General features: G+C 40.8%; 1 protein-coding gene across 1 annotated transcript; it reads right to left on the bottom strand.

Moving 5' to 3' along the window:
- Positions 1 to 12: 12 nt before the first annotated feature.
- Positions 13 to 20,858, bottom strand: slc16a2 (solute carrier family 16 member 2). The gene is made up of 7 exons (XM_005723107.1): positions 19,728 to 20,858; positions 8,796 to 8,940; positions 8,021 to 8,513; positions 6,583 to 6,726; positions 4,034 to 4,262; positions 234 to 499; positions 13 to 136 (listed from the first exon to the last, which is right to left on the bottom strand). Exons 1-6 carry the CDS (start codon positions 20,158 to 20,160, stop codon positions 249 to 251), a joined length of 1,695 nt encoding a protein of 564 aa, XP_005723164.1. The 5' UTR covers positions 20,161 to 20,858; the 3' UTR covers positions 13 to 136; positions 234 to 248.
- Positions 20,859 to 22,101: the final 1,243 nt, after the last annotated feature.

Here is a 22,101-nt window from a genome sequence, read left to right as displayed (position 1 = left end):
AGAAAGAAAACAGCCAAAGAGGGGGGTCTTGGAGGGTTGCAGGTTAAAGATCAGCCAACAGGAAATCCACAGTTGAGACTTCTGGTTAGGTGGAGGACAGATTATGGATGAGAAAAGGTGCTGGTGGGCTGAATCCCTGAGAAAAACAGTATATGCAATATGTTTTAGAAGGAATTGGAATATCTAGACGTTATTGCATACATGTATGTTTTCACATACACGATGTGTCTAACCTTTGTATGATGCGATCAGATGTGTGTCTCTACATCTGTATAGCCGGGCAGGATGTCTCCATTGGAGCAGCTCTTGGGCTCCTCGGCCGGTGGGGCGCTGGGCAACATGTGGGCAGTTGTGGAGGTCTCCTCTGGTGATGCCTGACCTCGCTGGAGCCTGTGGTGGATCAGGGGCACAAAGAACAGCACCACGCCCCCCACCATCGGAGGCACACCAGCCAGGGAGAAGGCCACTGTGTAATTCCCAAAATAGTCATGCAGGAGACCTGTGCAGCGGAGGTAAGGAAGCAAAATGCGAATGGAAAGATTAAAACATCTGCTTTAGATCAAGCAGATTCCCAGTTTGTTTATACTGTGTATACACACAGTGAAATAAAGGTACACCCTCTTCCACATCCTGCAATGCATTTAAGCTACTCCGCTGCCCGGCAGATGGTGGACATCGCACACTAGCAAAGACAGGCCATGTGTTGACGAAGGCAGTGAAGAAAAAGATTTGTAATTACCAAACGTTGTAGTAAACAATGCAGTATTCAAACCATTTACAGACCAGGGTGTGCAAAGATTATATGAGGAAGGAAATCCACATTTGTTGGGCCTCAAGGACACATGAGAAAAGAGCAGGGGGGGGTTTTAACTACAGCTCTGGGCCTAGAAGACAATAAGCTTTGTCAAGCCTCATAAACACAGTGTTCCTTAGTTTCAGTTTGTCTGCTTGTAGGCTTTAATGCTAACTAAGCATTAGAATAAACGAACCGTTTTTACGTTCTATAGTATGGTTGTTATTATGGTTGTTTTTGTGGCTTAAAAGGGCCCCAATATGCTCATTTCCAACTATGTTTTATCTTTGGACTCCAATTGAAGGCTCTGTATGTGTCACAATTCAAACTAATATTTGTTTTTCTTATCATGGGGCCTGGTGCAGCCCCTCAGTTTTTCCTCTAACACAGTTCTTTGGTTCCAGTAACCATAAGTCAATAAAAAAGACACTTTCTCTGCATGCAGGTCACAGTGTGCATTCTCAAGTAGTGCAGTCTGATCTCTTAAATTAACATCCCACCTGCACCGCCTGTTCATATTACTTTTTGGTGATACTGTTCGCTAACAAAGGAGACGGAAAGCCAAGAAACAAGGCTGTTCATTTTTGTAAAATTCATGGAATTTGACAGTAAGAATTCCTTATTTTCTGTCTTGTTTCCTGGATTTCTGGTCAATTGTGAAAAAAGACAAGTGCCCAAAATTAAAATAAAATTTCTGATTATTGAATAGAAAACATTAAAGATGAAATTGGATCTCCTATATCTTGATTATGAAAACAAGACTTTGCAAAAGAAATGGATACAGCAAGGCTACAACTAGCAGGTTTTTGTTTAGTTGAACAATTTGCAGGTACAGTGGGGCAAAAAAGTATTTAGTCAGCCACCGATTGTGCAAGTTCCCCCACTTAAAATGATGACAGAGGTCAGTAATTTGCACCAGAGGTACACTTCAACTGTGAGAGACAGAATGTGATAAAAAAAATCCATGAATCCACATGGTAGGATTTGTAGAGAATTTATTCGTAAATCAGGGTGGAAAATAAGTATTTGGTCAATAACAAAAATACAACTCAATACTTTGTAACATAACCTTTGTTGGCAATAACAGAGGTCAAACGTTTACTATAGGTCTTTACCAGGTTTGCACACACAGTAGCTGGTATTTTGGCCCATTCCTCCATGCAGATCTTCTCGAGAGCAGTGATGTTTTGGGGCTGTCGCCGAGCAACACGGACTTTCAACTCCCGCCACAGATTTTCTATGGGGTTGAGGTCTGGAGACTGGCTAGGCCACTCCAGGACTTTCAAATGCTTCTTACGGAGCCACTCCTTTGTTGCCCGGGCGGTGTGTTTTGGATCATTGTCATGTTGGAAGACCCAGCCTCGTTTCATCTTCAAAGTTCTCACTGATGGAAGGAGGTTTTGGCTCAAAATCTCACAATACATGGCCCCATTCATTCTGTCCTTAACACGGATCAGTCGTCCTGTCCCCTTGGCAGAAAAACAGCCCCATAGCATGATGTTTCCACCCCCATGCTTCACAGTAGGTATGGTGTTCTTGGGATGCAACTCAGTATTCTTCTTCCTCCAAACACGACGAGTTGAGTTTATACCAAAAAGTTCTACTTTGGTTTCATCTGACCACATGACATTCTCCCAATCCTCTGCTGTATCATCCATGTGCTCTCTGGCAAACTTCAGACGGGCCTGGACATGCACTGGCTTCAGCAGCGGAACACGTCTGGCACTGCGGGATTTGATTCTCTGCCGTTGTAGTGTGTTACTGATGGTGACCTTTGTTACTTTGGTCCCAGCTCTCTGCAGGTCATTCACCAGGTCTCCCCGTGTGGTTCTGGGATCTTTGCCCACCGTTCTCATGATCATTTTGACCCCACGGGATGAGATCTTGCGTGGAGCCCCAGATCGTGGGAGATTATCAGTGGTCTTGTATGTCTTCCATTTTCTGATGATTGCTCCCACAGTTGATTTTTTCACACCAAGCTGCTTGCCTATTGTAGATTCACTCTTCCCAGTCTGGTGCAGGTCTACAATACTTTTCCTGGTGTCCTTCGAGAGCTCTTTGGTCTTGGCCATGGCGGAGTTTGGAGTCTGACTGTTTAAGGCTGTGGACAGGTGTCTTTTATACAGATGATGAGTTCAAACAGGTGCCATTCATACAGGTAACGAGTGGGGGACAGAAAAGCGTCTTACAGAAGACGTTACAGGTCTGTGAGAGCCAGAGATTTTCCATGTTTGAGGTGACCAAATACTTATTTTCCACCCTGATTTACGAATAAATTCTTTACAAATCCTACCATGTGGATTCTTGGTTTTTTTTTCACATTCTGTCTCTCACAGTTGAAGTGTACCTCTGGTGCAAATTACTGACCTCTGTCATCATTTTAAGTGGGGGAACTTGCACAATCGGTGGCTGACTAAATACCTTTTTGCCCCACTGTATATACTGTCATAATGCCTCTTTTTGTTTAACCACACTATAAAAGAGGTGCATAGTAATGTATTATTACAGTAAGAAGGATTATTGGTTGCACCAATATTGCTGGCATAGCTTTGGATATGCTATCGATCTATGTCAGTGCACTGCTGTCTCTAATACTGCAATGCAAAACAAAAATCTGTCATTAGGAAGTGAAGATTATTTTGAAAAATAAATCTCTTTTAAAGAAAAAAAAAAAAAAACCCTGCCAGACAGCATGACTCTTCATTTAAAAAAGTACATTTAGCATTTGACATCTAAGAGTTTCAGTATGTTGGCTGAGGCTACAAAGGCCAGGAAAAAGCTGTCAGGAAGTCAGAAAGTTGTGTAGTAAAAGCAGCTCTGGTATGTGTGAGAGGCAAAAGAGATTGTTGAGATAAAGTCAAAAGATGCCTGAGTCAGCAGCGTGCTGCGACTAGTCTTAGGTATTATTTTTTTATTAGCGAGCGGAACAAAAGAACGCAGATCGAAGATCAGTACTGTGTGTGCTTTTTCATGAACACAAATCCTTGGAGACGGGCAGTGGCTGGTCATGAGCCCAACCATCTCTAAACACAAACCAGTGTATAACCTGTCCTGCTGTGCATTTGTCTTTTTCCGTTTACTAATTACGTTAGTTGTACCCACGTCCAAGGTTTTTCTCTGCTAATATAATTCAGCTCATTGTGCATCCCTACTGCCAACAAGCATAGCACAGATGTGTAAATAACATATATCTGCGCTATTCAAAAAGTGGAAAACACACACACATATATAGCTTCTTACCAGCGATAGGTGGACCTGCAGTCATAGGGATAGACATGAGGCCTAGAAGGTAACCTATAGCCTGCGAGGCTTGCATGGGCCCGACAAGCTCAAAAGCTATGGGAGCCATCATGGTGAGGAAGCATCCATCACACAGTCCCAGAAACACACACACGACCACCAGCCCGGCGAACATCGAGCACTGAGGAATCATCATGGACATCAGGCCAAGAACAATGAAGGAGACCACCTGCAAAATACAGCAAGAACCCATAAACAATCTTTGAATGTCTTGATGCTCTCCTAACAATCTTTTTGACAGATAAATATGCGTTAAATGCAGTCAGTCAGATGGCTCACATTGCTTTCTTTTTGCCTTTGTTCATGCATGTAAATCTGGCCTCAGGCAGATATGGTTACGTGTGCAAGTGGACACACCCTCCATCTACAGGCTCCACCTACACATATTTATGTCAGGTAAAGTTATTTGAGAAAATAAAAAATTCTTTGTCTGCCAGAGAAATTGATCATGAACGATAAAAAGTCCTGATATGTTCTCATACATACTTTAAATATGCAGAAAAACAAAGTTCTGATATGAGTAAGTCTTACCACTTGGCTCGGTAAGACCTGTTGGTCCTTACTGTGAAATACTATTTAAATTAAGTGTATTTCTGTGGTAACAACATAAAATAATTTTTGAATTAATTTTTCCAATTCAGGACTCTTCCTGTGTCATCGCTCTCATCTAACGTCTCCGTCAGGCAAAGTTCAGCATCATAGTTACATTTACTATGGTAATTCACCTGAGTGCACCGGTGCCGTCATCAATCTGATTAATAAACTACATGTTAATGGATTATGAAGAATATAAAAGATATAAAGCTGTCTGTTCACTAAATGACTGTTCTGTGTCACTTCAAAGAGCCAAAGAGTGTTACTTCAAATCCCTTCACAACTACAACAATGTGGATTTAAGCAATTAAAAACTGTGTTCAACACTTGGACAAAAGAAACATACTGGATTTCATTCTATAAAAGACTCTTGCATAACTAGACTCTTTAATATTCACCGCCACACTGTCAGGAAATTCTTTATATGACTAATACTGCAAATGAAGCTTTAGAAATACTTTGCTTGATATCACAGATCAGCACATTTTAAGTATGCATGTCCCACAACTTCAAAGTTGTTTTTATATTTTAATTAATCTGTAACTCCGTGCCCCTTTGCTTAGTGAGCTGCTTGAACGAGTTTACTGGTCAAAACAATGGATCCCTGTGTTTTGCATTCAGCAGAAGCCACACGTGCAGGAAATGGCAACTCCTGTTTGTATTCACCGCACAAATTGCTCTCACGTCACCTTGTCTATTTCCTGGAAAATAGACAAGGAACCTGACATTATCCAGTCATGTAATTCCCCTTGTGTTCGCAAGTCTGTTTTTCATTCCAGAGAAACATAATGCCATTAAGCCATTAATAAAAACGAATTTCTAATTTCACCAAGGTAATAAAAAAATAAATATTTTAGTAAAATTGGGCCTAACAAACAACACAGGTGTGTGAAAAAGTGTTTGCCCCGCTTAAATGTTTCAAATCATCAAACATATGTACATATGTACACAAATGTAAACACAAGTAAACACAAAATGCCGTTTTTAAGCGAATTATTACATAAATTAACTGTTGTATATCACATCTTTGGAAAGCTGAGTTCCCAGGCCTGATTACTGCCACACGTGTTCTCGATCAAGAAATCACTTAAACAGAACCGGACTGACAAAGTAAGCAGTTGACCAAAAGATCGTCAAAAGCCAGACACCATAGTGCGATTCAAAGGAATTCGGGAACAAATGAGAATCAAAATAAGTGAAAACTCCCAAGAGGTTATAAAGCTGTTTCTAAAACTGTGTGACTCCAGTGAACCACAGGGAGAGCCAGTATCAATAACTGGCAAAAACACGGAACACTGGGGAACTTTCGAGGAGTGGCCGGCTGACCAAAATTACCACATGAGTGCAGCGGCGATTCATCCAAGAGGTCATAAAAGACCCCAGAAAAACATCCGAAGAGCTGCAAGCCTCACTTGCCTCAGTGTTCATGACTTCATAAGAAAGAGTCTGGGCAAAAAAGCCTGCATGGCAGAGCTCCAAGATGAAAACCACTGCTGAGCAAAAGGAACATAAAGGTTCATCTAGGTTTTGCCAGAAAACATCCCGATTATCCCCAAGACTTTTGGGAAAATAGTCTGTGGACTGACGAGACAAAAGCTGAACTTTTTGGAAGGCGTGTGTCCCGTTACATCTGGCATTTCAGAAAAGTAACATCATACCAACGGTCAAATATGGTGATGGTAGTGGGATGGTCTGGGACTGTTTGAGTTACTCTTACATAGTAAGGAAAAGCATTTAAAAAAGTGCTTGTGTGGGTGAATGAGGCAAATTGTATAAAAACCTCTTTTTGACAGGCACACTTACCACTGTGAAGTGCATTAGGTTTTCCCAAAAACAGACCAAACAGTAAAGAAAAGCAGTCTGCATAAATTTTAGAGCTTCAATAATTCCCTCACCTGCATGTAGACTTTCCGTAGACCAGGAATGAGGTCCCCGATCTTTCCAAAAGTGAGGCGTCCCACCCCTGATGATGCTCCTATGCAAACAAGGAGCACCCACTCCTTTTCAGTGCCCTTGAACTGTTCTTTTACAAAATTAATCTGAGAGACACAATAAGACAGAATCATTACTGTGGACACTGTTAGTCCGTAAAAGTCCATCGTGCATATAATGACAAAGATATTATACAATGTGCTCATGAACCGTATTCTTCATTGCCGAGAAAACATTACACTCAGCATTTGTTGGAGTGGAATTGTTCATCCTTCACCCCAAATCAACCTCAAACATTAACAAAATGTCCACATCAACAGACCTTTGGAACAGCGGAGCAGGAAGACTGAACGCATATAGGTCAGAGCCTCCCGCTCCCTTTAGCCGTGACCCCCAAATTAGATCCAAAACATGAAACCGCCCTCTGAAGTCTTTCCTGAACATGCTGGTCCTTGTGAAATATTTGCTCTGCTTTGAAGGTCTACATTCATCAATGGCCATAGGATAGGTATGTTTAGGGATACAGAGAGGCCATACAGGAGAGGTTTCCTGAGATGGTCGAGCCAATACAAAGACCGGGGCAGTGTTTACATCTGGGCCCGGGCCTGAAACAACAGGCCTGACAGAGGGAGGCCGGAGCTGGAACATCCGACATCTGGATAGAGGGAGATCAACTTCACAGCAACTTAACACTTCATCTTCATTTTTTACTATCTTATTATCACACCCCAAATTCAATCAGAGTTCAGACTTTGAAAACATACTTGAGTTTGTGGATGTAAACTTTCGGCTTCTCTAGCTGAGTAGTTTAGTTAGTAAACTACTGTCAAGCTCTTTGGCTTCAACATGACATATTTAAAATATAGATTTTCCCTTTGGGCAACCTTTTTCAAAGGTAGTATACTGAAGCAGAAAAAAATTAAGAAGAGCACAATTAACTCCTGGCAACTGAGTGCTGTTCCTCACAGAAGCTATTGTGACAAACTCTGTTATCCTTATTGAGAGGGACAAAGGCGATGTTCAGCCACTGCTCATTTACTCAGTTGACATGCATTCAATTGCCCTCTTTCCAAAAGGCCTACAGAAGATGAATGGCACCAGACCTCCCACAGTGCAACAGTATGGCTCTGACATCAATCTCACTCCCCCTCATTTCCAGTGTCAGCTGAGAAAAAGCATTTTTACATCAAACCCATGATTAGGAACCCCACTGATCTCTAATGCTCTTTGTGTAAGCGCATAATATAAATAAAGAGGTCGGAATGTTTTACCACAGCAGAAATAACTGAAAGGCTGTTAAACAGTGCTTTCTTTATTCACATAAAAACTGGGCTTATTGGAAATATTTATAAAGCAGCACCATTTAGAAACAATTACTTCTTGCCTATCTTATGTTCTTACCAGATGGATATATGGCACGAAATAGCCCAATACAGCTGTAGCCACTCCAAATGCCCACACTCGGTATGTGACGATGTGAAACACACGCAAATTGAAGTACTTCCTGATGGTGGTTATCGCCCTGCTCCACCTGCCTCCACCTTGAGCATTAGCTTGAGTTTGGGATTCGGCATGGTCGGGGCCTATTCCTTGGGGGCCCATGTCTCCCCCAGCAGGGATCAGAGGCTTGAACATTAGCGCCAGCAGAGCCTGGATCAGCATGAAGACGCTGAGGATCTGGAATGTTCTGCTGAGGCCCAAAGGTTCCACCACCTCTTTCAGTAACACCGGAAGGCCCATAGAGAAGAGGCTGGCACCAGCCGTCACCACACCATTGGCCAGACCCAAGCGCTGGCGGAAGTAGTGGCCCAGGATGACCAACGAGGGCTGGAAGGTGAAGGAGGAGCCGCAGCCAAACAATATGCCGTATGTGAAGTAACGAAGGATCAAGGAACTACAATGAAAAAAAAGGACATCAGGAAGAAAACCGAGCATAAATATAATAATAAATAAACCCAGTGTAGGTTGTCCACAGAAAACTCTCACAGAGGACCACATGGGCTAGCCCACATGGGGCCCACATGGGTTTTTCATGTGCAAGCTCATAATGGTTTACCCACAAAATTTCCTCTTGGAGGCCTAAAAGGGCAAAACATCTAGAGCCCCTGATTTAGCATATAATTTTACATGGTTTCATTCATATTTTCAAAGGACGTATCTGACAAACATGTCTTACTTTGCAAACGATGTACTGAGCAGTCCTATAAAAGCCAGTGCCGCCCCACTCACAGCCGTCTTCCTACAGCCAAAGTGGTCTGTGAACATGCTGACCACAGGTGAACAGAAGAAGATCATGCCCATGGCCAGGGCCCCAACCCAGGCTGGAGAGGAAGTTGAGAGAAGAAAGAATTCATCATCAGAAGCATGTGGAAATCTCAGGTGTTATACCTATCACCTAAAGTAAATAAAAGACACTGTTATATCTGTTTGTACACAAAGCAAAGATCAGTGTGTGCAGTCCTTGACCATTAAAACATAATTTTTTCCACGTGTAGAAGTTATTGCATAAAAGTAAAAAAAGGCATCACTGAAAAACAACATGGCCTTCATGCACGTATGCCTGGGCCTCTATGCAAATCTTTATGTTTTGTTTAAAGTTTTTGAGAGCTTGCAAGCTGTTTGCAAATCTGCCACCTGACCTCAGCAGCAGCCACGCTCAAAGTAAACATGTGTAGCATGTTGAGTCTTGCCTTTAAATGCCCCATACAGTAGGTATTAATTAACCCAGACAATAAGAATTTTGCCCACAAGATTTCCCGAAGCTTTGAAAAACTACAAAGCTTTGTATGCTGCACACTAGTTTTTTCTTCTCTGTCTTTGTGACTCTCTCACCACCTGATGTGATTTGCTATTAATATACATTTATGTAACTCTACTCATTATTGTGTCTACACTTGCATCATGTAGATCGGACACGCTCTATAAGATTTCTCATGGTGATTAAGCAGATCAAAAAGTGAATCAAAGTGGATAGTTCTGGCCTGTAGAGCATGCAGTGTTAAAACATAACGAGGCAGATTTCTCTAGCAGAGACATCGCGTACCCTGTAGTACAAACAAACACATGTCTGGATCCAGTCCCTGAGGGAGCAAAGGTAGCTTTGATGTCTACCATGGTGTCTGGGCCTTGGGTCACACTGGTCCAACAGTCCAATAGAAATGAGACCAGAGAGACTACTAAACAGCCTGATGGCAGGATTTATGTACCTAAGCGCGCACACACACACACACACACACACACACACACACACACTGAGTTCAGAGTGAAACATGAGCTGTGCACCACTGTATAAATAGTCTTAAATGTGGACACTATGTAACCCTATGTACTATACTATACATGTAATAGATGTTCTGGTACACAGAGTGCGATTAAAGCACAGGACTCTACTCGAGTCTTTCTACGGTTTATTCTTTCAAATTAAATGGAAAAAAGGGGAGGGGGGTCATACACCCAGCCATATAGGTGGAATCGACATCCTCAATAACAATTTCAGTAGATTTAATAGTATAATATATTAAATGCTTTTGATACACATTCACTAGTCACTTTGTTACCTTGCAGTGCTGGGTTAGACTCAGAATGAACAAGGTGATGGAAACAGGATTTTGGTCCGCGTTGACATCATAGCATCACACACTTGCTGCACATCCATACTGTGAATCTCCTGTTCCACCACCTCCCAATGGTGCTCTAGTGCATAGTGATATACTCATATTACAAATGAGTGTATCATAAATGACCATCATAAATGGTCCACTATAATACATAGGTAGGCTGTGATGCTTAAATTATGCTTTATTGCTCAAGGTTAGACTTTTTCTAGTCCAGTCAAATTCTAAATAGCATACTTTGAGGAATTTGCAAGTAGTGAGACATACAAACATAAAAACAGTGCCCTTTAAGTTACCTAAAAGTGTGAACTGGCTGATAGTTATGAGTGCTTCTATTGCTGAATTAAACTCACTGCATTTCCTCAGCTTCAGATATTATTTCTTACTGATGTAGCTCCTAAGACCACTTAAGCTACCACCTGTAACACTTTTCCTTTTTTCTGTTCAATACTAGATGTCCAGCTGGTTTGTCTGGAAAATACCACAGGCTCTTAACTTAATCTCACCAATCTCAGCTAGTGATTGCGGCGTTCCCATCTGGACGTGCACTGCTGCTAGCATGCTGTTTCTTGCAGACTCATTCTTGGAAAGCCCAATATCTGACACAGAGATGTAAAGTGTTTTATAACACTCAAATTGGTCAGTTTGGCATTATAATGTAGTTCCAGTATTGCTTTTTTTAAATGGCTCTAGCACCTGCAGTGCTAGTACTGCACCAATAACAGTTTGGACATGACAAACCAAAAGGTCCGATGTGAAATCAGAGGGTCAAAACAACAGGCCCGTGTCACACTGCCTTACAGCATACTCTATATTCTGGCCAGTCCCACAACAAAGCCCCATTTCCCTGTGTCCTGACACAACAACTGAGTGCACTGTGCTCATTAGAGGGGATTAGGTCCAAACACTTTCAAACAAAAGCAAAAGAACACAGTGAGGGAGACTGGAGCCAAATGAAAAGATGTCTGTTTGTGTGGGGTAGCAAAGAAGGGGGTTAACAAGCTTCCATCTCTTAACGTGATTGATGCAGTCTGACAAGAAGCAGCAGACTCTATAGGACCCATATTTATGTTAGAGTAAGAACACTTAAGGCAGAAAAATGCGGTTGGGTTTGATATAATAAGAAGTTTATATAAGACTAATGATTTCAGCATGCTTTATGCTAAGCTGTAATATATGCATGCAAGACAACTGTGTTTTGTGGATTTCTTCTATGTGTTATGTAATTAAAATGTATATTTACATAACTGTGTCTGCTCTAATCTGTGTAGCCATCCTAGACAACCATATATATGACAGCTAAAGGTACACTAAAACTAAGTCATTCATATCACAGAGGCCCTGTTACTCCATTCATAACAAAGCTGAAATTTAACCAGGCATTAAATTACCTACACTGTAGTTACTAAATTATTAGGTTCACAGATCCTTTTTTATGAGCAGCTGTAGTGCAATGAGAAACTGACACTATTTTGTTGTCCACAGCACCGGATTTGAAATGAAATAATGACGTTTAACTGCCTACTTTCAGTCTTAATTTGAGAATATCAGGATTCGTATCAAATGACTAGAGTAGGAATAATAGGTCATTAGTCCCCTTGTTTAAGGGGGCAGAAAGTAAGATACTTTGAAGGGAAACTGCTCAGAATATGGTCTGTGGGTTTTCCAGAATAACAAAGACACTGTCCTTGGAAAGATCCCTTGCTGTTGTTTTTGTTTTCATTGCTTTGAGAAGCACCAATGACATTTTCTTTCACTTCCAATGTATCCCGCAGTGTATGAAACCATCCGCTTAGACGACTGCGAATGCAGCGCACTGCTGCTTTCAGCTCAAAATTATTGTTTCTGAGCCAGTGAGCCCAAACAATCAAAAACACATCTGTTCAAATGCTTTCTGACGATATTTTCCACGGCTGACGCAGACACGGGGAAATGCTGCTGAACCTAAACAATGCATCACACTGTTTCTGAGAGCGTCTTGGGGGACATACTCCTAAAGAAACAATAGTCATAGGTATTTTTGTCCCTCAAGGTAACATAAAATGCTCTTAGCAGGTGCTGAGGCAACATAATAAACTGAAAAACACAAATACATTGCTTTACACTGCTACGATCCAGCAGTGTGTTTTTTGATTATGTACGAGTAATCCCTATGATCCAGCTCAGGTTTCAAACTGCTCCAAATGCACAGATTCAGAGCATTTTTTCTCCACTATATTTCTATATGATCAGAGCACATATCCCTAATGTGGTCAGTCAGTCAATCGTGAGATATTTGGCTTGAATTTAGCCAGAAAAGAGCTAAAACTTCTTCAAACGCAGGCAGTGCACAAACTTACAAGCCGCACCAATGTCCAGTATTAGATCAAACATGTTGAATCATCTATAATAATAATGGATTGGATTTATATAGCACTTTTCAAGGCACCCAAAGCGCTTTACAATACCACTATTCATTCACTCACTGGTGGAGGTAGCTACAGTTGTAGCCCCTCTGGCCAGCACCAGTAGGCGGTAGGGTAAAGTGCCCAAGGACACAACGACCAGGACAGAGAGCCCGGGGATCGAACCAGCGACCTTCCGGTTACAGATGCGCTTCCCAACCCCATGAGCCAAGGTCGCCCATGTGAATCAACTGTGAATCAACTGTGAATCATCCACGAATACTACAGTAGAGTCCAAGAACAACACTATGAAGATGAAGATAAGCATAAAAGTCACCTTTAAATCAGTCATTTTTATCTTATAATAATTAATACCATACCAAGTTAAAGGTTAAAGTCCATAATAAGGACAGAATGTTCATTTTAAAGAATGAGAAAACACTGCTTGTATCATAAAGACAGTAGAATGGTAAGGACGTTGTGTTAGCACAAATATAGAAAGTACAACAGGTGAGGTGACACAGTTCGCAAAGGCTTGCTAGCAGAAGGCATGTGGAGGCCCATCTGTCACAGATCAACCAGGAGTCTCTTCAAACAGCTCAGGCTCAGACCATAAATGAGCTCTGACAGCAAAGCTATCAGGATGCTCCTTGAGTTGTTTACTCGGTACCACTCACAGGAAAATCAACCATTCCCTCTGATGTTTACAAATCGCATCATATTTCAGGCTGAGAGTAAGTGCAAACTGCTTGTGTTGACACTATTAATAAAGCTGAAAGGGGTAATCCTTTTTATTTTTTTTAATGGATGTGTTTTGCGGAGATTTTACTCTGTCATGTGTCGGCGTAGTAGTACAACTCAAATTAATTGGATTGAACTGAAATGATAGTTTCTGCAACATCATCTATAAACAGATGCATTTTGGTATTGAGGGGACACTGGTGTCCTAGTCGTTAGGGTGCATACCCCATGGGCTAAATTGTGATCAGTAGAAGGGTCCAGAGCCAAGCGCCTGGTTAAATGGACCTCATCCTATCTAAATACCGGAAAAAATGCCTAAAACTAACCAAAATCAACCAATAACAGTCCAATTAATCTTTGTACACATCTTTATATACCTTTTTATAAGCGCATGGAGCTTGAAGAAACTTTTTCCAACCTGAACCCATTCCACTGTCCACTGGAATGCTAAAAATGCCTCGTTGCACCCTGATCTGCCAACCTAAGATTTCCAGCTGTCCTGGGAGATGCTGGAGAAATCTGGAGCAGGGGAAAAACAATAACACACTACCTACCAAGAGCACAGCCCTGCGTTAATGGTTTAAGACATGTTCTTGGCAGACAGACTATTGTGTTACTTCACTTGTTTTTGATGTTTTTGAGAAAATCCAACAATGATTATTAAGCACATCTAAAATAATGAACAACTAGCCACTGAAGAAACACAGAGAGAAACCTGGAATCATTGTCTTTGAAGGTTTCCCCAGTTTCTCCAACCACTGTGTATACAAATGTTATAAGCATATGTTGCACTTCATTCTTCCCATGTTTAATGTTCTGTTAAAGGCTTTTTAACATTAGAAAGACTTTCAATAAAGACGCCATTGTTGCCTTTAAGCAATGAATCAATGAGTTTAAAGTGAAACAGAGTTTAAAAGGTATTTTTTTTACCTGACTGCTAACGATGGCCAAGATAAATAATGCACAACAAGGTCACACAAAGAAAACAGAGATATGATGAAGCACAACTCAATATTTGGAAGACAGCTTTAAGCAGTTTAGTAAAACATCTTTAATGCCTCTCACTTGTTGACTAGTTTTGGCTTGTTGTAGTTATTCCTAACTATATATTGTCAGCATGCAGCGAATGGCTGCTTTTAATCTTCAGATACTTTCCAACGTCCAGGCCAGTGAGTTATAACAGGCCTGTTATTTCAGTATTCTCAGGGTTTTCAACACTTAAAGTTATGAATGCATAAACATTGTGATGTTTGAGTTAAAAAGGCTCTCCTTTACCTGCAGCATTACTAATGGAGCCTATCTGGCAGAAACTTGTCTCAAAGTCTTTGAACCAGGAACAAAACATCACGAGTAATTTTTTAAATGGACCCAAGAAATCACTTAAATTAAGAGAAATCTAGAAATAAATTAGACTACAGGTGACAGGGCAATTAATTTTTGACTAGTAAAAAGGAATCAACTTTTTAAGCTTTTTTGGGGCTCGATATTAGCAGTTCTTATTAATAATAACAACCGGTGTAGCAACAGCTGAAATGTAATGAAAGAGAACTAAAGTGTGTCCCCTACTTTCATCCAACAGCAGGCCCTCTACACTTACCCTGGATAAACAACAAATTGCTAAACACATAACCTTGTTCTACGCAAACAGCTGATCAATAGTCAAGATGAGATAAACCCAGTAATTGTTTGATCTGTCTGACTGAGCTACCTACCGCATAATTAGCACAGATACTGCGCCACTCATTTTGGCTTCAATCCTATCAGTGTGACAGGACCAGGTAAGCTGTTTATCCAGACTGACACCTAAAAGCTGGACCTGCCCTGAAGTCGTATCCAGACAAGACACCAACTTGTCTGTAAGCACTGCAACATAAGGAAGTGTGGTTCTGCCACTAAAGCAAACATTTCCTGACTGGATCCTGAAAGGATCAAACCACACTTTGAACTTTGAAGGTGAATCCGCTCCATTTCTGTTTTTTGGTTGTATTTTTTTAAGTTGTAATACTGCTAGGCTAGTAGTTAGCGAGTGTTTTACACACTGTCAGTCTCTTCCATGAAAATTAGGAGGGACCAGCAATCTGCTAGCAACCAAAGCGAATGTAAGGAATTTTCTAATGCAGCTCCCAATTCAATCAGTTTCAACAAATGTCACTTCCAAAAACTTAGAGGAACACAAATTTTCCCTAGCAACCAGAGGTTTCTGGGGATTGCCGACCGGTCTCGATCCCTTTGTGTCTGCAGGCTTAGCGGAATAACCGTAACTTAGCCACCAGCATCTACACTGAAAATATAAGCTTTAAGGTACTTCAGTTATAGTTCAATGTTCCTTATATTGAAATCAGCACTGACGTCAAGCAAGAAAGCGTCACCATTTTTCATTTTACATCTAGCGGTTAATGTAACGAGGCATCAGTTTTCTATGCTAAGATAAAAAGATTTTGAGCTGCCGTCAAGGCCAGTGATAGAAGAATAACAGTTACCTGCTATAAAGGCTAAAACCGTTGGCTTTGAGAGGAAATTGTTTCTTTCAGACTAAAGTTAATAATATGACAACAGTTCAAAAGTGCAATCGCCTATATCCTTATTCATTTACCATCAAGGTTATGTAGCCCATTTGTGCAGAGAAACAAGTTTTAACCTCCTCTATTTGTATTGCTTTCAAGTAAAGCCTAAAAATCATATACAATTCTTGATAAATTCTTCAGTTGGTTCAACAAAAAGTTTGCTATCCAAGTTATTCGCATCGTGGCTTTTATTGATTTCCATTTGTTTAAAAAACAGTTTATTTACATATTTATTTATTTACATACATAGTGGGTTTTGACACAATTAGACTCAATGAACAAAGATATATGTGCCTAACATGTCAGTAAAACTATTCTATAATACACTCCTATCATGCTTTAGTTAACTGAGCTTGTGTTTTCAATCTTTCCAGATTTAGTTTCTAAAAATGAGGTGGTTTATTCTGTTATTCTCTCTCAGTTTTATTGCAGCATGCTTCATTTAGTTCAGCTCCACATCAAGCCACAGGGCTAAAGCACTGCTCACAATAGGTTAGTGAGTTTTCTTATCGGTGCATGCTTGTCTAGAACAGTCTGTAAGATATCCAAGAACAAGCGTAATGTAATTTCTGAATCTTTCACTCGGTGTGTTCTTTTCCCCTGTGAATTTTTTACATCATAAGTCTTTGAAGCAGAATCTGTGACCTAATGATTCTGGTCATTGCTATTATATTATACTTACTAGATCCATTATTGTGCCATTAGTGTAGATGTGGTCAGTGCATGAGGCAGACATGAGTCTAGACATGCCAGAGCTTACTGTGGTAGGAATGATAAATATCTGAGTTAAATCACTCGCATTCTTTGTCATCTTTCTTTAAGAGTGCATGATGAAGAAATCCAGGCGATGTTTAAGTCCCCAAGAATCATTTCACTGCATTTCTCTCTGTTGATTTGTAGATTTGTGAAGCACAGCACATTCAAGCTAGCGGGATTTGATGTAATGTCGGTGACTAAAGCCAACAGGCTTCTGCAGCTGGAATCATCAGATGTTTTCTCACATTCGCACAGATACCATAGCCTACTGGTATAGTTACTACAGAGTCATTAAGTATTCTTGTGAGAGAATAAAGTGCATAACGCTCAGTAAGTAAACCAACTTTAGCTTAGAAACAAGTAGAACTTGATGAGCTACTTTTTTTCTCATCACAATTTTCCTCCTGCTCCGTTTCACGGTGGCACATAGATGGAAATAGTTTTAGGCTTCAATGAAAAATTAATTCCTTCCTCACTCAGTCCCTTTCTTCTGCCCCTTCACACACATTCCCTCTTTGCCAACTTTGCTGCAGCTGAAACAGTGCCGGCTGCATTTTGAACTTTCCTCCCACATTCGGTGCAGCCACGTTCATTCGCACACCACCTGACTGGGGGCTCACCCCTCGCTGATTATGAAAGCACCCCCCCCCTTCCATTTTCAAAAGAAAGGTGTGCCGGGCACGTGCACTCACTTTACAAGTTTACCAACATTTTTGTGGTAACAACTGGGAAAAAAATGAGTAAAGGTGTCATGTTAATCACGGAGCAAATCATTACCATATGTGACTCATAACCCACACACACCTCGCCGTCATTAAAAATTTAAAGAACCTACTGTTCTCAACCCCTACTTCGATACTGCTACGGTATTCTGAAACTCACTTGTTTACTCCTCGATGTTTATAAACGACCTCAGCAAGGCCTAATGGTGATCTCTAAGTATGATTTCATTATATCCAGCCTTTTGTTATCCCTTATGGTCCTTTGCTTTTTTTTCTATTGAGCAGTCTGACATCTTTTAAAATGTTGTACACGTGTGAATTTAGACCGGATATCTCAAAAGAAGCCTTTAAGATCATAGCTATTGTAGCTAAGCTCTTCCCCTGTGCTTTTTTCCTGCTGCTGAGGTAAAAAGGTCAGGTCTCAGCCTACTCACTTAATCTGTTCACATATGAGCTCAACCCAGAATTAAATCCAAGAAAATGCTGGAGATGAAATCCTAAATATGTCAAAAAATGGGGAAGAGAGAATATAAACATCCTGTATAAAATTCCATCAGCTTCTTTTAATAAATAAGATGTCTTTCCTATACCCCCCCCCCCCTTATTGCTTTTATACTGATAATAATAATAATAAAGGTTCACATTTGTTCCAGCAAACAGCATTAGTGCCATAATCCCTTCCCACATTGTGACCTTAACTTTTGCATGTGATTGCGGGAACTGACGAGGATTTTAAGAAAAACATCCACTCCTGTTACATGATTCCCGAGCTCAAAACATTTCTCTGTATGGATCAGTACACTGCAGAAGCAGCTTTCACGGTTTTCACAATGAGGAAGGGGAGGAGGAGAAAGAAAGGCAGGAGGGTCCCTTTCTTCTCCCCCCAAACAAGAATTCCCGTGATTACTCCTTTAGTCAGTATTTGTTAACAAGATTAACAAGCACAAAGCTAGAAGCCACGGTTACCCAGAAGGCCAGAGCTTCATTAGCAACAAATTGGACGCTGACTTTGTGAACTCATTGAAGAATAGAAATGTTTCTACTGGACTTGCAGGCACATGAAAATGTCAGATTCCTGCAAACAATTGGAGTAGCACCAGGCCCATTGTTTCTGGGGACTAATTTATCTGCAACAACAAGACTGAACTGTCACATTCCTGTAAATGAACATCAGTGATTTCTTTATTAAGACTGATATCCTTGACTGCTTTGTATAGTGCCTTTCCCGTTGCAGGGTGCTGAGTGCAATCAGTAAATAAGGATAGAGAAATAGTCTGACCATTTAGTAATGAAAGCTTATGATCCTAAACAGAATGGTTGAAATGGGAGAAGTGGGTAGGGTAATGATGTGACTCTAATAATAACTACCTGTTAGATTGTATTAAATACTACAAGCAGAAGCAATATCCCTGATTTACATATCTATTGCAGGATTTTTAATCATTAGTCATGTGCATCTTGGGGACTCTAACAAGTCTGTCCATACTGGTCCAGCAATGCATGGGTCAGACATTCGTATGGACCAATATCGGCCTCGCTAACTGCAATTATCTGTCTACTACCACCCTGGCTGATATTTAACAAAACAGCTTTGTTCTGGCCAAATGTTCAACGATATTGTGGTAAATAGCTTAAATTTTTTGTCTTTGTTTGCTTGTTGGGAACCAAGAGGGGAAAATATAACAAGAAAAAAACAGCACTCCAATATCGGCTCAGTATCGGTGCAAATGTTCACAAATATTCAGTCCTTTGTGCTCACTATATCATTAAGGAAACCTTTATCAAAGGACCCACTGTAGCAAACTGTGTTGTGGATAAACAGAACAGCCTTAATGAATAGTTAACAAGTGCCTACGGTGCTTTTTCAGTTAAGTGCCTGTAACTCATTAGAATGCTGGTGCTTTGGAAAACTAGAGATTTCAACAGGATGTAAGGAGCAATTTCAGAGTAAGAGAAGAAAATAATCATTCAAAAATAAGAATGCAGCAATGAGCATACTTTACACGTGCTGGTGGGGCACTTGTTTTATTCATTGCTGTGTTTAGTGTTCCACTGGGAATTTAAGTTATTCCACTTTTTTCTAAAGTGATATACATATTAAAATAAACATCCTGTAAATTAATATAAAGTTGATGTTAAAATGTTTATTATAGTAATTGTGCTTTAAATGACACTTCCACAGCTCTAATTTCCACTTTTAAAAAAAATTCCTATAATTATAAACCAAATGTGCATCAAGATTCTCTACTCCTGTCCACCAGCTCACTTGTGGCTTCAGCTCCAGCCCACCTGAGCAGAGAGATACTGCTCAGATAGTACTTACTCACCCACTTTGAACTGGGATGTTTGGTCTGCAGGGTCTGTGTGCTCCTTCACCAGCATCATGTGCAGAATCCCGAAGGAGTTGTGAATTCCGAAGATTGACCCGTTGCACCAGGTTGCAGCAAAAACCACCAGCCAGCCAGCGAAACCACCTTCGGGTGGGACGAAGCCAGCTCCGTGGCCGGGCTTCTCTACCTGCACCCTAGCCTCGAAGTCGGAACCCGGCGTGAGGGGTGGCTTGCAGCCGGTCTCGATCAGCTGCGTATTGCTGTCCTCCTTCACGATTTTACCTTCGCTGCCGTCCGCCTGGTCATGCTTTCTCGTGTCTAGGTCTTGAGGGGCATCCCTCTGCTCCATCTGAGGACCTGGAGCCGGCTGTTCCGTCCGTGACTCTCCGTCGGACGGCTGCGCTTGGTTGTCTAGCCCGTTGGTCCCCATGCTGTCTGGTCTGGCGGAGAGGCTACTGTGGGCTTTTGGCGCACATGCATGAGATATAGGTCGCTGACATAAGAGCACCGATTTGAATAACAGCTTTGATTGGTTATCTGTCAAACGTGAAAGACGGATGGTGTTTTTCCTGGCACACAAGCTTCCTACACGCTGCTCGCAGCCCCAACTTCAGCGAATAAACTCCAACCTGCAAACATAGCGTGTGTCATTCTGGCCGGAGGTCTATATTTCCAGGAATTAGCTCGCACCGCCTATCCTTCCTTTTAATGCAAGCCTGCCTAACCGCCTATAAAGACTAACACCATGTATTTACTTGTGTTGGCTCTTCTCCTCGGTGCCGAAAGAGGATCATCAACCTGCGAAAACGTCCGCTCCGCCTCGACTCCGTGTAGCCCCGTCGCGCAGTTCCCGCACTATCATCAACATTTCCCGATGTTAAATGCAAGAATTAGACGCTTCTTCTTATCTTTACAAGGTGGACATGTAACGTAGGTAGGCCTGTGCATGTCCCGTAGGCTGTAGCGGTTCTCAAGTGTCAACACACACCGAGCCGTCATTCAGCAAATCCACACACCCCTCCTCCTCCACCGCCTCCTTTCCCCGGCGGACGGACAGTTGGAGCCAATGGTGGAGCTTCAGTACAGTTACAGTAGAACGAGTTTGCACTTCGTGGCTTTTCGCGGAAAAACCCGAGTGTGGCTTGCTTTTCCTCTCTTGTGTCGGATTAGTAACAACATCCTGTGGCTAATGCAAACATCCGTTTCAGCGCATTTTCCTCTATAATCTAATCTAATCTAGTATAACATAATATAACATACTGTGTATTATATCGACACATCAAGAGATATATCTACTTTTGTAATTTTTGCAAATTTTAAATTTAATTTTTGTAACAAGTCTTGTTCGTTTGATTAAGTGACCTAATATCTAAAATTAATAATATTAATTATAATTTTAAAAAATAGCTTTATTAAAGTTGTAAATAGCTCTAAACTATCAATTGAATTTTTAGATTAAAAATGTTTTTACATCATTGTGGCAGACGTCAGGCACGTTATCTGCTTACTAACTCTCTGGATTGTATGGATATGGAGAAAGGAAAAAAATATCATCCAAAAAATCAAAATACGGGATTAAAATCTAAAAAAAAAAAATCGATTTACTAACTCGAAATTTTAAGATATTTTCTCAATTTAGATTTTCTCACACGTTTGAGTTAATAAGCTGATAATTTAAGACACCTAACTCACAATTTTGACATAATGACTTATTCAGTTGAGACGTATAGTTTTAATATGTTGGTGGCAAGAAATCTTTATTATTTAATTCATGGATTTATTTATTTCAGTGGCATAAGTAAGGTTTTAGTATAGGGTATTGGGGGGGGAAAAGACAGCAGAACTTTACCATCTATGGTGTTAACGGGGTGAAGGGTCAGCAAGCAGCAATAACGAGGATTCACCACTATGTGGAGCTACAAATCAGTGTGAAGGTCTCTTATTGAAAAGATTTTAATCTCAGTCAGTCTTTTACATGATCAGATGCATAAATTCCAGTGGCTGTGAAGACAAACTGCATGATATTTTAACATATGTACAGACAGGTTTTGTTGTCTGCTATCACAGCAGAAACCGCAAGTGTAAAAAATATCACGATTGATGGTTTAATTCCTGCTTCAGCTTTGAGGACTTGGGACTGATCTTAATGTTCAGGATTAACCTGATCAGTAACATCTGCGCTTTTCCTACTGTGATGGCAAGTGAAAACAGTCTTGGTAGGTTTGTCATTAAGTTTATTTATAATGCAACTGAACAGCAAAGATAAAATGTTTATGCTACTGGCTGCACTCAGAAAGAGAAAACTAGAAAATCCTTCACTGATGTTTGGTAATTTTGAGATATTTTGATAAGCCTCTAAGTCACTGTTCTG

The sequence above is a fragment of the Pundamilia nyererei genome, unplaced genomic scaffold (assembly GCF_000239375.1).
Source record: "Pundamilia nyererei isolate P.nyererei 1_Seehausen unplaced genomic scaffold, PunNye1.0 scaffold00008, whole genome shotgun sequence".
NCBI lineage: Eukaryota > Metazoa > Chordata > Actinopteri > Cichliformes > Cichlidae > Pundamilia > Pundamilia nyererei.
The sequence above is the reverse complement of the archived record's forward strand: the minus strand, read 5'-3'. Positions and strand labels throughout refer to the sequence as shown.